General features: G+C 39.3%; 1 protein-coding gene across 1 annotated transcript; it reads left to right on the forward strand.

The window, feature by feature from the left end:
• Positions 1 to 1,742: 1,742 nt before the first annotated feature.
• gda (guanine deaminase) lies at positions 1,743 to 12,327 on the forward strand. Its single transcript, XM_033618419.2, has 14 exons — positions 1,743 to 2,125; positions 2,766 to 2,854; positions 2,967 to 3,138; positions 3,350 to 3,437; positions 5,679 to 5,784; positions 6,804 to 6,831; positions 6,926 to 7,033; positions 7,332 to 7,439; positions 7,523 to 7,620; positions 7,816 to 7,883; positions 9,024 to 9,170; positions 9,414 to 9,532; positions 9,634 to 9,661; positions 9,758 to 12,327. Exons 1-14 carry the CDS (start codon positions 1,997 to 1,999, stop codon positions 9,832 to 9,834), a joined length of 1,365 nt encoding a protein of 454 aa, XP_033474310.1. The 5' UTR covers positions 1,743 to 1,996; the 3' UTR covers positions 9,835 to 12,327.
• The last annotated feature ends 235 nt before the right edge of the window (positions 12,328 to 12,562 follow it).

Raw genomic sequence — 12,562 nt, forward strand, 5'->3', positions numbered from 1 at the left:
ATTCAATAATGGTGCTCCTCCTTTCATCTTATGTGTAAAGCTCTCTTTGGATTCTTTGAATTCCCTGAACTGTTGAACTATTTGCCCTGACAGTTTTTCACAAAGTGGTGAGCCTGGCACTGTCCTGCTTGTGAACAGCTGAGCCTTTCGAGAATGCCACTTTCATACCCAATAATGATACTGTTCTCTGTTGCACATTAACCTGTTTACCTATGGGATGTTTCTCGAGCTCTCCTCAACTTTCCCAGTCTTTTGTTGCCCTTATCCCAACTTTTCTGGGAGGTGTTGCAGACATCGGATTCAGACTGACTGTGCATTTACCAAAAAGAATAAAGTTTATCCATTTCAGCATTAAACATATTGTCATTCAACTGTATATAGGTCAAAAAGGATTTGCAATCATTCCATTCATATTTATTGACATTTTACATAACATCCCATGGAATTTGGGTTGTACATGTAACCAGTCATAACACTGACAGTGCTCATGATTGCTTTGAGCAGTGTTGGAGAGTAACTAGTTACAGGTAACAGAGTAACAGGTAATTTTAGAAATAAATGTAAGTGTAGTCTGTCATAGTTACTAGAATTTAAAAAAATAAATAAATTAGTTACTTATGAAAATGTTGGTGATTTCAAAGGCTTTACATTTAAATATATTTGTTTTGCTTACGTGCCTTCTTTTAGACTACGTCTGAACATTTTTCAGCTTAAATGTCCAGTTTATAACCTTTGTTAAAAAAACAAATGCAATTAGTTACATTACTTTGATTAAGTAATTATAATTTTACATAACTTTTTACATTTTGACAGTGTAAATCTGTATCTTACTACATTTTTAAAGTAATCCCCTTTACACTGACTATGAGGAAACATCTCAAACACTATGAGGACCTATATGACAAACATGGGTAAAAACTGAAACTGGAACAAGCAACTACCCAAAACAGTGTAGCCAACTGGAACACGTATGTGTGCTTACAGAAGTGTCTATATACTTTTGTGTGCCCTCCTATACTGTATGTTTAAATGTAAATATGCTGCTGTTACTTTTGACAGTCAGGTGGTACAGAATGTCCTCTTTCATATGTCTATATATAGCCTTCTTTCTCTGCAGCTTACTACCCAAAATGCACTTTGGTCTCCAGGGACCATGTGTTTAGGCCTACAGGAATTAAAAACCTGTAAATATTATAATTTGATACACACTAAAGAATCCACAGGTCCTCTTGCAGCTACTTCGAACATATAGGAGACCTGGTGTATGACAGTTGTTACACTGACTGAAGTATTATCTTCCAAGATGACAAATATAAAATTAATAAAATTAGAATTGTCTAAATATTGAACTGGTGAGACTGGGCTGCTGAGATGTTTGTTTCATTCATTTCAGTCATACCTTAACACCAGCACTCTCCCCTCATTCTTTGAGGTTTAATAAATGTGAAGTTGGATTTTGCGCAACAAGGCTTGGATCAGAATATTTGACATAAATGTGCGCAGGAGGGTAACGCAGTCATGTGCCCAGTTTCTGCATCTGACCCACGTGTTATTTGCCATATAACTCTTGTGAGTTCCTCGGTATTATATAGGAGGAGCAGCACCTTGTGACTCATGTGTCACTGAGGCTATTTGGTCACTGTGATAAAATATTACCGGGCAGAGTTCAAAGGTGCTCCCAGTTCCGCCCTGCAACTGACTGATAACCATCGGTTTATGATGTCAGCTTTAAAACAAAAGCAAACCTGGAAACATAAGTTAATCACTCAGTCTTGTGTGCTCTGACCGGTGGATAGTTATTCTAAAACAACGTGACGGTCAGATGAACCCCAGCACACACACATAGACACATACCCTATATTCTCATTGGCTGCAGAGCGGCGTTGCAGTCAGGTGGAGTCGTGCGTCCTGGTGCGCCGTGGTGATCGGAGCTCCCCCAGTACAAAACCCCGGTACGCTGCTGCTGCTGCGCGACTCCGACTGATCTATTAAAAGGATGGCGAACTCTCATAGACCCACCACCGAAATTGCTCACGTCTACAGGGGAACATTCATCCACTCGACGCAGCAAACAGCGCTGCAGATCCTGGAAGATGAGCTCCTGGGAGTGGATACAGATGGAAAGGTTTGTCAGAATCTAAAATATCTACAACAGCTTTTGGTCTAATTTATGAAGCTTTTTAAAACTGTGTGATTTTGAAGTGCGTTTGGATGTTATCTGTAATTTGATAAATGCATTTAGCTCATAACTACTCCTAAACCTGCGCCACAGACTAAATTTGGCACGGTAAAAAAAAATTGGTATGGTAAAAACCGGTTGGCATGAAAACATGTACGTAACACTTGTCTAACTAATTGTCTTTCAGTGAAAGCTGTCGCTGAGCAACTTAAACATTTTCTCACAGCGAGCTGAAACAAAACCTGAATCACAGTCTGAAGTGCCCTTTTCAAACACAATTGATTAAAATTCATAGAACATCCTTAAACCAAGCATATATGCACTCGTCCATTCTCTGTTGTTATCATCAATAAAATACAATATGTGGACAGTGTGAAAACCATACACTGGTTATTAAAGAGGTGGATCAGAGATATGGCAAGAACTCCAGCAAACTCAAAGACATTTAGGTACACAAACGGGCGCTCTTTACAGAATCTCTCAGAATACATGTATCTTGCTCCACAAGTTATCCATCAGGTCTTATACCCTTTGTGTAAGGGGATCAAGTCATCAACTCTTAGCTGGTTTTCTATTCTGCCATCAGATTGCTTTCATTGGGAGAGGCACAGAGCTCGACAGACTGTCTCAGACCTTTGGATTCAGTCCGTCTGAAGTCACACAGCTGCAACAACAGTAAGTAGAATAAATGAATTACAGAATATAAAGACATTTACAACAGTATATCAATATTATATCAGATCTTGCATATGCCATAAAAACATTTTCATGGCTTGCTGCACTACAGTGAGTTCTTCATGCCAGGACTGGTGGACACCCACATCCATGCATCCCAGTACAGCTACGCTGGCACAGCCCTGGACATGCCCCTACTGCAGTGGCTCAATACCTACACCTTTCCTGTAGAGTCACGCTTCAAGGACTTGGAGTTTGCCCACAGGGTCTACTCTCAAGTAGTGGTGAGTTTGCTGGCATAGAAAACAGGGCTTTGTTCCAGGTTTGAGGTGTTGTCAGTTGCATTGCAAAACATTCAGTGAGGTTCCCTCTATTGTCACACAACCTATGATTTGAGAAGGGTGTGAACAGGTTTGGGGCTTAACGATGTATAGAGAAGAGGGAATAGGTTTGAATGTTGTCTTAATCCTGTAACACAATCCCTGTGCTTTACAGAAAAGGACCCTGAGAAACGGAACAACCACTGCATGTTATTTTGCTACCATACATACAGATGCCTCGCTGCTGTTGGGCCAGATTGCAAGTAAGATGCCCTACACACACACACACACACACACACACACACACACACACACACGTTTTAACCTAAACCTTGTCTTTAAGCACTGGCCCAATCTCTGATGTGGACTGTGGACTGGGAAGTTAGAAACTGAAACTATGTTTGGAGACAATTTAAGTCAAATGGCACCGTTGCAGGTCACTAGAAGTGTCTTGGCCAGAAAATAAGAATACAAATAATAATAATCTAAACTGTTGTTTATGCTGGTTTATATTATTATCATTTATTTATTTATTTATTGTTAGGGAAACATGCTCCTAAAATATGTAAGATCCCTATTACTGATTATTTATAGTCTCCACTGAAACACACTTATTTTGTTCACCTTTACGCCTCGTCCTAATCATCATGGTGTCATCTTATGTAATGTTGAACACACAAGCACACACACACACACACACACACACACACACACGCACACACACGCACACACACACTCACATGAATGTGTAATGATACAGCCATACTGAATTGAACACTGGCTTTGGCAGCTTTACGCAGTCATTCTGTGTTATCAGGGTCATTGAACCTTCAACTTTGTCCTGTTCTGAGCTGCTGTTTTTCTTTCAGTGTAAGCATACTTGTGTATGCACATGCATGTTTGAGAATTTCCAACACATATTTAAAATGTATTCCTAATTTCTTCTTTATTAGTTTATTGTTTGGTCTTAAAATAAAAAATATATACAGACTAAATGCAATGTGCTAAATTTTCTCAGGCAAGAATCTTGTAAGGTCCAGAGTTCAAGGTCCCAGGGAGATCTGATATATATGCTCATTTTCTGCCTGATTTGACTGGAAATGTTCGGTCACAGTTACACAAAGCTCTCTCACAGTGTCCGGGTGACCTGATGATTATGTACAGTATCAACAAGTTTAAAAAATACTTAGTACGACTGTGTATCACCTCTCACATGCCCTTTCTCCCAAACCACACACCATCTGTACTGTATTTTCATGTAGAGCACTGGAATGGAATTCTTCATATTTATCTTGTGGGGTGCATTGCATTACAGTTTTTGATGCACTGTCCAGTAACATGAGGTGCACAATAGGTGTTTCACAAGGGTCAGTATTGGGCTCCCTATTATTTAGCCTGACTATAAATGATGGTTCTCCACAGTATTGTAATCTCTCAAGACAGATTCTGCAATAAAAAAAAAAAAAAAGTTGTTTTTTTTTTGTTTTTTTCTAATCGATGGATTTCCAGATTGACAGTATTGTGATATGGAACTGCAAATGTATGCAGATGATAATGCTGCATACACACATGGAAAAACAGATGAGTTAGCAGCTGCCAAACTAACGATTGCTTTAGAAAGGATCACACATTAGTTTGATCAGTCATGCCTGAGTCTAAACAAGAAGTTAACAAGACAAAAAATATGCTCCTCTAAAACCACTGTACAACCTGCCAACACTTATATTCTCATTAAAGATGAAAGGGGTGACACAGTCACTGATTTTAAATATCTTTGCGTGATACTTGATCCAAATATGAACTTTAAGAAACTTTTTTTTTTTTTTTTAAAAATAAAAAATAAAGTACAATTCAGCAAACAGCTGGTACAGTGCATCGGTGGTGACATTTATGTTTTAAACCGTAAATGGTCTATTCTAAAAGATAAAGCTGGGAAGATAGTTCAAGTGCTGACTTTTGATGTGTAGGAGCTTGTGTAAAAGTGTGCATGTGCACTTGTGGGCTGTGCATGTATGCATATATCTATCTATATGTGATGCACGTATGTGGTATGTGTGTTTGTGCATGCATTCATACTATACCAGAAGACAAGGACTAGTAAGTGACAGCAGGATTTCACTCTGACACAAGAAGGACCTGGAATGTTGTGATATGCTGCAGGCAACAGGTTAAAATTTCATTTAACACTTGGATGCTACAACATGGAATAATAATAACTGATTTTTTGAGAGAAATCAGTATGAAATACTCAGTTATCCCTGGGTTGTCACTGGTACCTCAGTTATATCCAACATTTCTCAGATAGTTTATTCATATTTCATCATCCTGTTATGGTCATGATGTGAAGTGTTGTGTTTTTTTATGCTCAAAATGTGCCATATGAAAAAAGTTGGAATATGTAGCCCCACTTTAACAACTTTGGTGTGAATTTAACTGACTAGGCTTAGTTTAGCGGATTAATGTTTATTCATTTTCTTGTTACTCATCACCTTCCTTTCTTGCAGATGACTTTGGACAGCGTGCCTTGGTGGGCAAAGTGTGTATGGACAGGAACAACTCTGTGAAACATTACAAAGAGACCAATCAGGAGTCTCAGGAGGAAACCTGTCGGTGGGTATCAGCTGTTTAATACAGTAGCAGTATGTGTAGAGTGTGTGTAGGCTTGAGCTATACAGTGTAGTGAAATGACACTGAGAGCAGTGGTATTTGATCACGTAGGAAAGAAGCAAGCACTCTCAAAATAAATCCACTTAATAGGTGCACGGCCAAAAGCAGCAGAAAAAAGAAAAGAAGCCAGCACTCACAAATGTCTTTTTGGTAAATTTAATAAACCAACTTGAGTGGCGTTACCAGAAACACAGACGTCTCGACAGAAAGTCTTCTTCAGTGTGTCACACACTGAAGAAGACTTTCTGTCTTCCGTGGCGTTACCAGAAACACAGACGTTTCTGGTAACGCCACCCATGTTGGTTTATTAAATTTACCAAAAGGACATTTGTGAGTGCTGGCTTCTTTTCGTTTTTCAGCAGTGGTATTTGAAACAGCACCAAACAGTGCTGTATGTGCAGCTTACAGTTTTTTCAGTCAGGAAAAATTGCCTCAGGCAACAACTTTAGTTACGCTGAATTAATGTGTGTCGGAGAAGAGGCAGTTTTCAGTTTTGCACTTAAAGCTCTTGTAGTATAATGTATGTGATATAATATGAAATAGAAAGTGACATATAACAACAAATGTCAAAGATAGTTGAGATGTACATTGCCACGGTGTATGTATCTTTTCGATATGTCTCTCTGAGTGACTCAAATGTCAGCATAACTTCATTTTTCACCAATAATATAGCATTTCTCGTCTTTTAACTCTTGACTTTGATAGTTTTACTATTTGATACTTGCCATAGGTATTTCCTTTATATCTGAAATACACACATGGACATCACAGAAAATATGCGCTTAAGTCTGAAGTTATATTTGCCTCATAAAACCCATAAAATCACCTATCGATTTTATACATTTAGTACCATTATGCCTTCCAGATGTAATTTGTATGAAAGTTGAAAAAGTTTGGGCATTTTCATATTTGCAAATGCGGCTGTACCAGATGAGTAACAATCCTTGTTGTATTCCCTCAAGGTTCATCGCAGAGCTCTTGAACAAAAAGGTAAGATAATACAATTAACAGAACAACTCAAGGATGTATGAAAAAAGATTTTAAAATCCTCGGTTACTCCCCTGTCTCCTTTGTTTTTGAGCAGTACCCTCTGGTAAGGCCAGTGGTGACTCCCCGCTTCGCTCTATCCTGCACAGGAGCCTTGCTAGGACAGCTGGGAGCAATCGCTAAGAATAACAACCTGCACATTCAGGTGAGCTGTGGCAACCAAACCAGGCTATGTCCGCAGGGGACTGTTGCCATAGAGACTGTTTCGTGTTGGACCTTTGGGAGTTTTGAACAAAGAAATAAATACACACATGCAATTTTCAAAGGCAGGATGCTGACATGGAAGAATGAAAAAATAAGTACTGCAGCATAACATTTTGGTGTTAGTTATCCTGTGATTGCTCTGCAACACCTGGCTCTATCTGAATAAATGCTACAGCTTTGGTCAAAGATGACACCCCAGAGTCTCTCACAGCAACGGTTTAATGACGTGTCATTTCCAGAGTCACATCAGTGAAAATGTCGAGGAAATCAAGCTTGTGAAGGAGCTGTTTCCTGAGTCAGAGTCTTATACAGACGTTTATCACAAATACAACCTGCTCACTGACAAGGTGAGAACACATCTCTGCTTTTCTGCATTTAGTAGAAAAATATAAATGCTTATAAAAATGCTGAACATGATGATGATGTACAGACAGTGATGGCCCATGGCTGCTACCTCAGCGATGAAGAATTGGCTCTGTTCAGGGAGACAGGAGCTTCTTTGTCTCACTGTCCCAGTTCCAACATTTCGTAAGTCTCTGATAGTTTCTTAAGACTAAATGTGAACAAATGCTGTGAGCCAAGTCCTATGAAAATTTGCATGACACCGATTTTACAAGAAAATAGCACTTAAGCAATACAGTAAAACATAGCACTGTAATTGCCTGAATACAAAAGATCTGCAACAGAAGAAGCTTTATCATCTCTGTCTCTGTGTTTGCCCAGGTTGTGCAGCGGAATGTTGGATGTCCGCAATGTCCTGAAACACAAAGTGAAGTTGGGGCTGGGAACAGGTAGGGGCGGAGCAACTGTGTGCACATTTTCACTTCTAACTTAAGCCAGACTATTTTTGACAAACTTATTACACTCCCAAAAAGAAGTAAAAATTATGTTGACTTTGACATGGTATGCAGCAGTGAGAAAGGTCCTAGGAAATTGTTGCATCTGCTTTTATAGCAGTCGGTCATTTTTGTGTTTTAAAGACGTATTTCACTAATGGAAAGATGGTCTTTTCATAAAACTGGGCTGTCTATGCCGTACAAATACTTTTGAAATTGATGACCAGAGAGCTTTGGTATTCGCATTTGGTCAAGAGGCAGAAAACCTACAATTACCAGAATGCACGGCAACGCACTCGACCAACACATTCTCACTCTGACCTCGTCACATATCGATGTTTGGTCATGGACCTTCCACATTCAGATACCATGTGTAAGGTACCCTGGGTCCGTTGGTTCGGGGACGCCGTGTCAAGTTCTGCCTGTTACATGCTTTGTCTTCTTTCAAAATACACTTCCGTTGTCACAGAAATGTAACATTTACATACAGTATCTTTCAAATTAAATGCACTACGTCAATATTGCAAATTGACTTTTTTTAAATGCATGTGGTTGGGTTTAGCCAACAAAAACACATGGTTAGGTTGAAGAAAAAAAGAGCAGGATTTGGCTTTAGAATCTTATGGGACACAAACACCGCTCTCCCAGTTGAAAGTCGGTATTTGTTGGGTTAGGGTTTCTATACTCTGACGCTAAACTTGTCATTTGGCAGATTTAAGGTGAGAGATGAGCAGGGAGATCTAGGTGCTTGCAAGATGGAGAGAAGTTTAACACAGTTTATTTACATATACACACTGGTATGAAACAAAGCTGACTAAAAATCGGCAAAGTATCCCTTTAATGAGTACAGTTAGCAGGGATATTTGGCACGCAGGTCAGCTGACCACCAGTTGATCACTGTGTGTGTATTTTGCTGGTTTAAATGTCCAAGTGAATGTTTAAAAAGCAACAGATGTAGACTGTCTTTTAATTTCAGGCCTCAATACAGAAGAAATCTGAAAATGCTTTTTAATATCCACAATACCTGTTTGTAAATTGTGTCTGTATGCTTGCTTATATCCTGCTGACCCATCCGATCTGTGTTTGTGGTGTCAGATGTGGCGGGGGGCTACTCTGCCTCGATGCTGGATGCTATAAGAAAAGCTCTGGACACATCTAAAGTCTTGACCATCCAGAACCCAGAGAATGATACGCTTACCTTTGAGGAGGTGTTCAGACTGGCCACACTGGGAGGCAGCCAAGGTATGGTGGCACTGTGTAGGAGTTACACTTAAAACATGAGGTGTTCTGTCTCTTTGTTGGTCATGTTCTCCATCAACAGTCTTACTTAAGTGTCTTTACCCACGCTGAGTCACTCTACAGCAGAAATGCCTGATTCAGTACACAAGTAGCCGTGGGAACGAGATATTTTTGAGGATGACTGATTGCAATTTCAAAGGAAGGCAGAGACTACACAGTTTCTTTCATGATGCGTTTTATCTGTAGCTTTGTCCCTGGATGACCAGACAGGGAACTTTGAGGTGGGCAAAGACTTTGATGCCCTGAGGGTGAATGTAGCTGCTCTTGGTGGACCCATTGACATGATCCAGTGTGAGGAACCAAAGGTAGTTGGTCCTAATCAATCTGCATACATTCGCACACAAATTAATAAAAGCATAACATTTGAGTTCAGTGTAATGCTAATTTATCCTCGCTTCATTTTTAGATTATATTGGAAAAGTTCCTGAATTTGGGTGAGTGTCAGTTTCAGTTTTTTGGTCCAAACGTTTCAGACTCTTATGTGCCACTTACCACTTACTTTAAGTTTGTCTCTTTTTCTTCTTTGACAGGTGATGATCGTAACATAGTGGAGGTATTTGTGGCTGGGAGAAGGGTGGTACCATTCGCAGAGCCAACAACAGAGTAAACTCAAGGCCCTGGGAACGTCAGTTTGAAGATGATGTCAACTACCAAAATACATGTACATCTGAGAGATATAATATGTGCAGCACAAGAATGATCAGCTGGTAACACTGTAAGTAGAAAATGAATCATCACCATAAGCATCCATGCATCCATCTATTTTCTATCTTACCCGTGGCTGGGTCATAGGGACCATAAACATTTTACTGTTAAATCCAGATGACAGAATATGTGACATACTATTTATAAGGTTCAGTGAGGGTCAAATAAGACTGTGATCAGCTGAGCTCAAATCCAGTCCGTCCTTTAAGTCTTTAAGTGAAATTACTGGACTTTAAAACATGAAATAAGGGACTTATTAAGTGCTGTGAACATTGTACTATCTGCCGACAGCACTTTGCTGATTAACAAGTCATTTTTTTGTTTATGTACACGTTGTAGATGTTTTGTTATATTTAGCTAAACTGCTAACTTAAAGGGTGCCTATTACACTCATTTTCAGTTTCATAGTTGTAATTTTGGGTTTTACTAGAACATGTTTGCATTATTTAATGTTCAAAAAACATTTTATTTTCATACTCATACTCCTACTGTCCTCCTGATTATACCTGTATTCTCCCTCTGTCTACAATGCTCCATTTTAGCGCCTGTCTCTTTAAGCCCCCTCCTCCCCAAAAAGTCCAGTCTGCTCTGATTGGTCAGTGATTTTGGGTATAAAAGTGTAGATATGGAATATCTGCGCTTTATTTGTCTCACAGGCCACCATGAACAGGGCCGGGCTTTGAGGTCAATTTTACATATTGGCCAAATGTTGAATTACAACAACTGGGTTAGTCACCTTACACTTACGTTGAGATAGAGACGCCTATCTCAACGTAAGTGTAAGGTGATGTTGAGATAGAGACGTCTGTAAATCAGTGGATACATTTTTTAGAGCATCATAACCTTCGTGAAATGACTTATGAAGATCTGGGTAATTTCATACTGCAGAAATTGAGCTTTTTTGGCGTCATGCGAATGAACGGGGTGCACCTCCAATGCTGTATCCAGGTCTCTTAATACATCTATGCCCAAGCCCCCAGGAACAGAGCTGGGCCAGGAAGTCAATTTGACTCAGTGGCCAAATCATGTAATTACAACTGGATCCGTCACGTGATGCCATAGGGCTCATAAAGACTTTTTCCCCATAGTGTTACATCATAAAAGAGACATAAATCAGCAGATATTTGTTTTTAAAAGTACATTAACTTCCAAGTATGAATATCCATCTCCCACGCTGTATCCAGTTATCTCGACACATACATGGCATCTCTGCATTGTTATTACAGGCGGGGAATCACTGCAGCTGAGCATAGCGGCACTTTCTACCATGACAAATCCCCATAAAAGCTTCTGAAACAAAACCTTAACAACAACATTCCAAAATCAGGAAGAAATTAACAACATGGGCAACCAAGACTGCATGCTTCACTGACGCTAGCATGTAGCTACATGTATGTAATGTTAACACTTGCAGTAGCCTAGTGTGACTGGAATATATGACCATGAGGAAATCTGTCATGAGTTGATGTCAGCTTGTCTCAGAAGTGGAAAAATCAGTTGGAAATAGATTTTTTTTAAAAAACACCTCAGGTTTCAGAACGGTCTGACACTCGCAGGTATTACTTTTATATATGTATACCTCATTATTTAAAACTTAAGCCACTTTTAATATGCACATCTGACATTGTAAAATTATAAATATGTGACAGAAAAAAGTAAAAGCATAATAGGTTCCTCAAGAAATTTGAACTGGACAATTATCTGTAAACTTCAGTGACACAATGACGTTGGACTTAGGTGCCGTGAGGCCTTGTGCTCAGTGTAGCTGCAGTGCCTGACCTGACCATCAGTGGCTTGGTGATGTCATTTTCATAAGTATCATAAGTTTTTAAGTCATTCAGTTTTTACACGGTACACTCCACTCACAAAGACAGAAAAGTATTTTGCAATATTCTCTGAGTTTCAGTGTGGTGAAACTCATACTGTTGTCTGTATATTGTTTGAACATTTAGAAGTGCTGACGCTTTACCTCAGAATCCATGCCCTGATTTGACTCAGTGAAAAATGATATTACACCCAACCTGGTGCCTTATTACCAGAATTATTTTTGATACAGTTCTGTCATACTAACCTCAGGTTTGCTCATTAATTAATAGTTTTACTACTGAGGTTGTTGATTTGATGTGTCGCTCTACTAAAATTAACTCATGTATTTATGTTACCATTACATCCTGTTTTATGAATGTTAATAAATGAAGGGAAATCAAACAGACTGATTGCTGAATGTGTGTTTGTCTGATAAATTAGAATGTATTTAAGACAAGTTGACTTTTTTACTGCAGTGAAGCCAATTTCACTCTATGACACCAAATTGTACATGTCAAATGTGCTATTTGTACTCTTTAAGGTGTCACATCATGGAAGACTGAAATAAATAATACTAAGTCTGTTTCAATCTTTGTGTGTTCTTTTAAACAAACAGCTACTAATCAAGAACCCAGGCTGTAGTTAAAAGCTTTGGATTTACAAACTGACCCCTCCAGCCCGCTAACAGAGCAGCCTGCAGCTCCTTTAATAGATGATCCTCACCATCTGGGCCAGACAGCTGAGAAGGTGAGATGGCAGAAGAGAGGCATGAAAATGGCTATTGTCATGTCCCATTGACATCAAGGCCTCTGCTCCACTTCAAA

Source organism: Epinephelus lanceolatus, chromosome 9 (genome assembly GCF_041903045.1).
Source record: "Epinephelus lanceolatus isolate andai-2023 chromosome 9, ASM4190304v1, whole genome shotgun sequence".
Lineage (NCBI taxonomy): Eukaryota > Metazoa > Chordata > Actinopteri > Perciformes > Serranidae > Epinephelus > Epinephelus lanceolatus.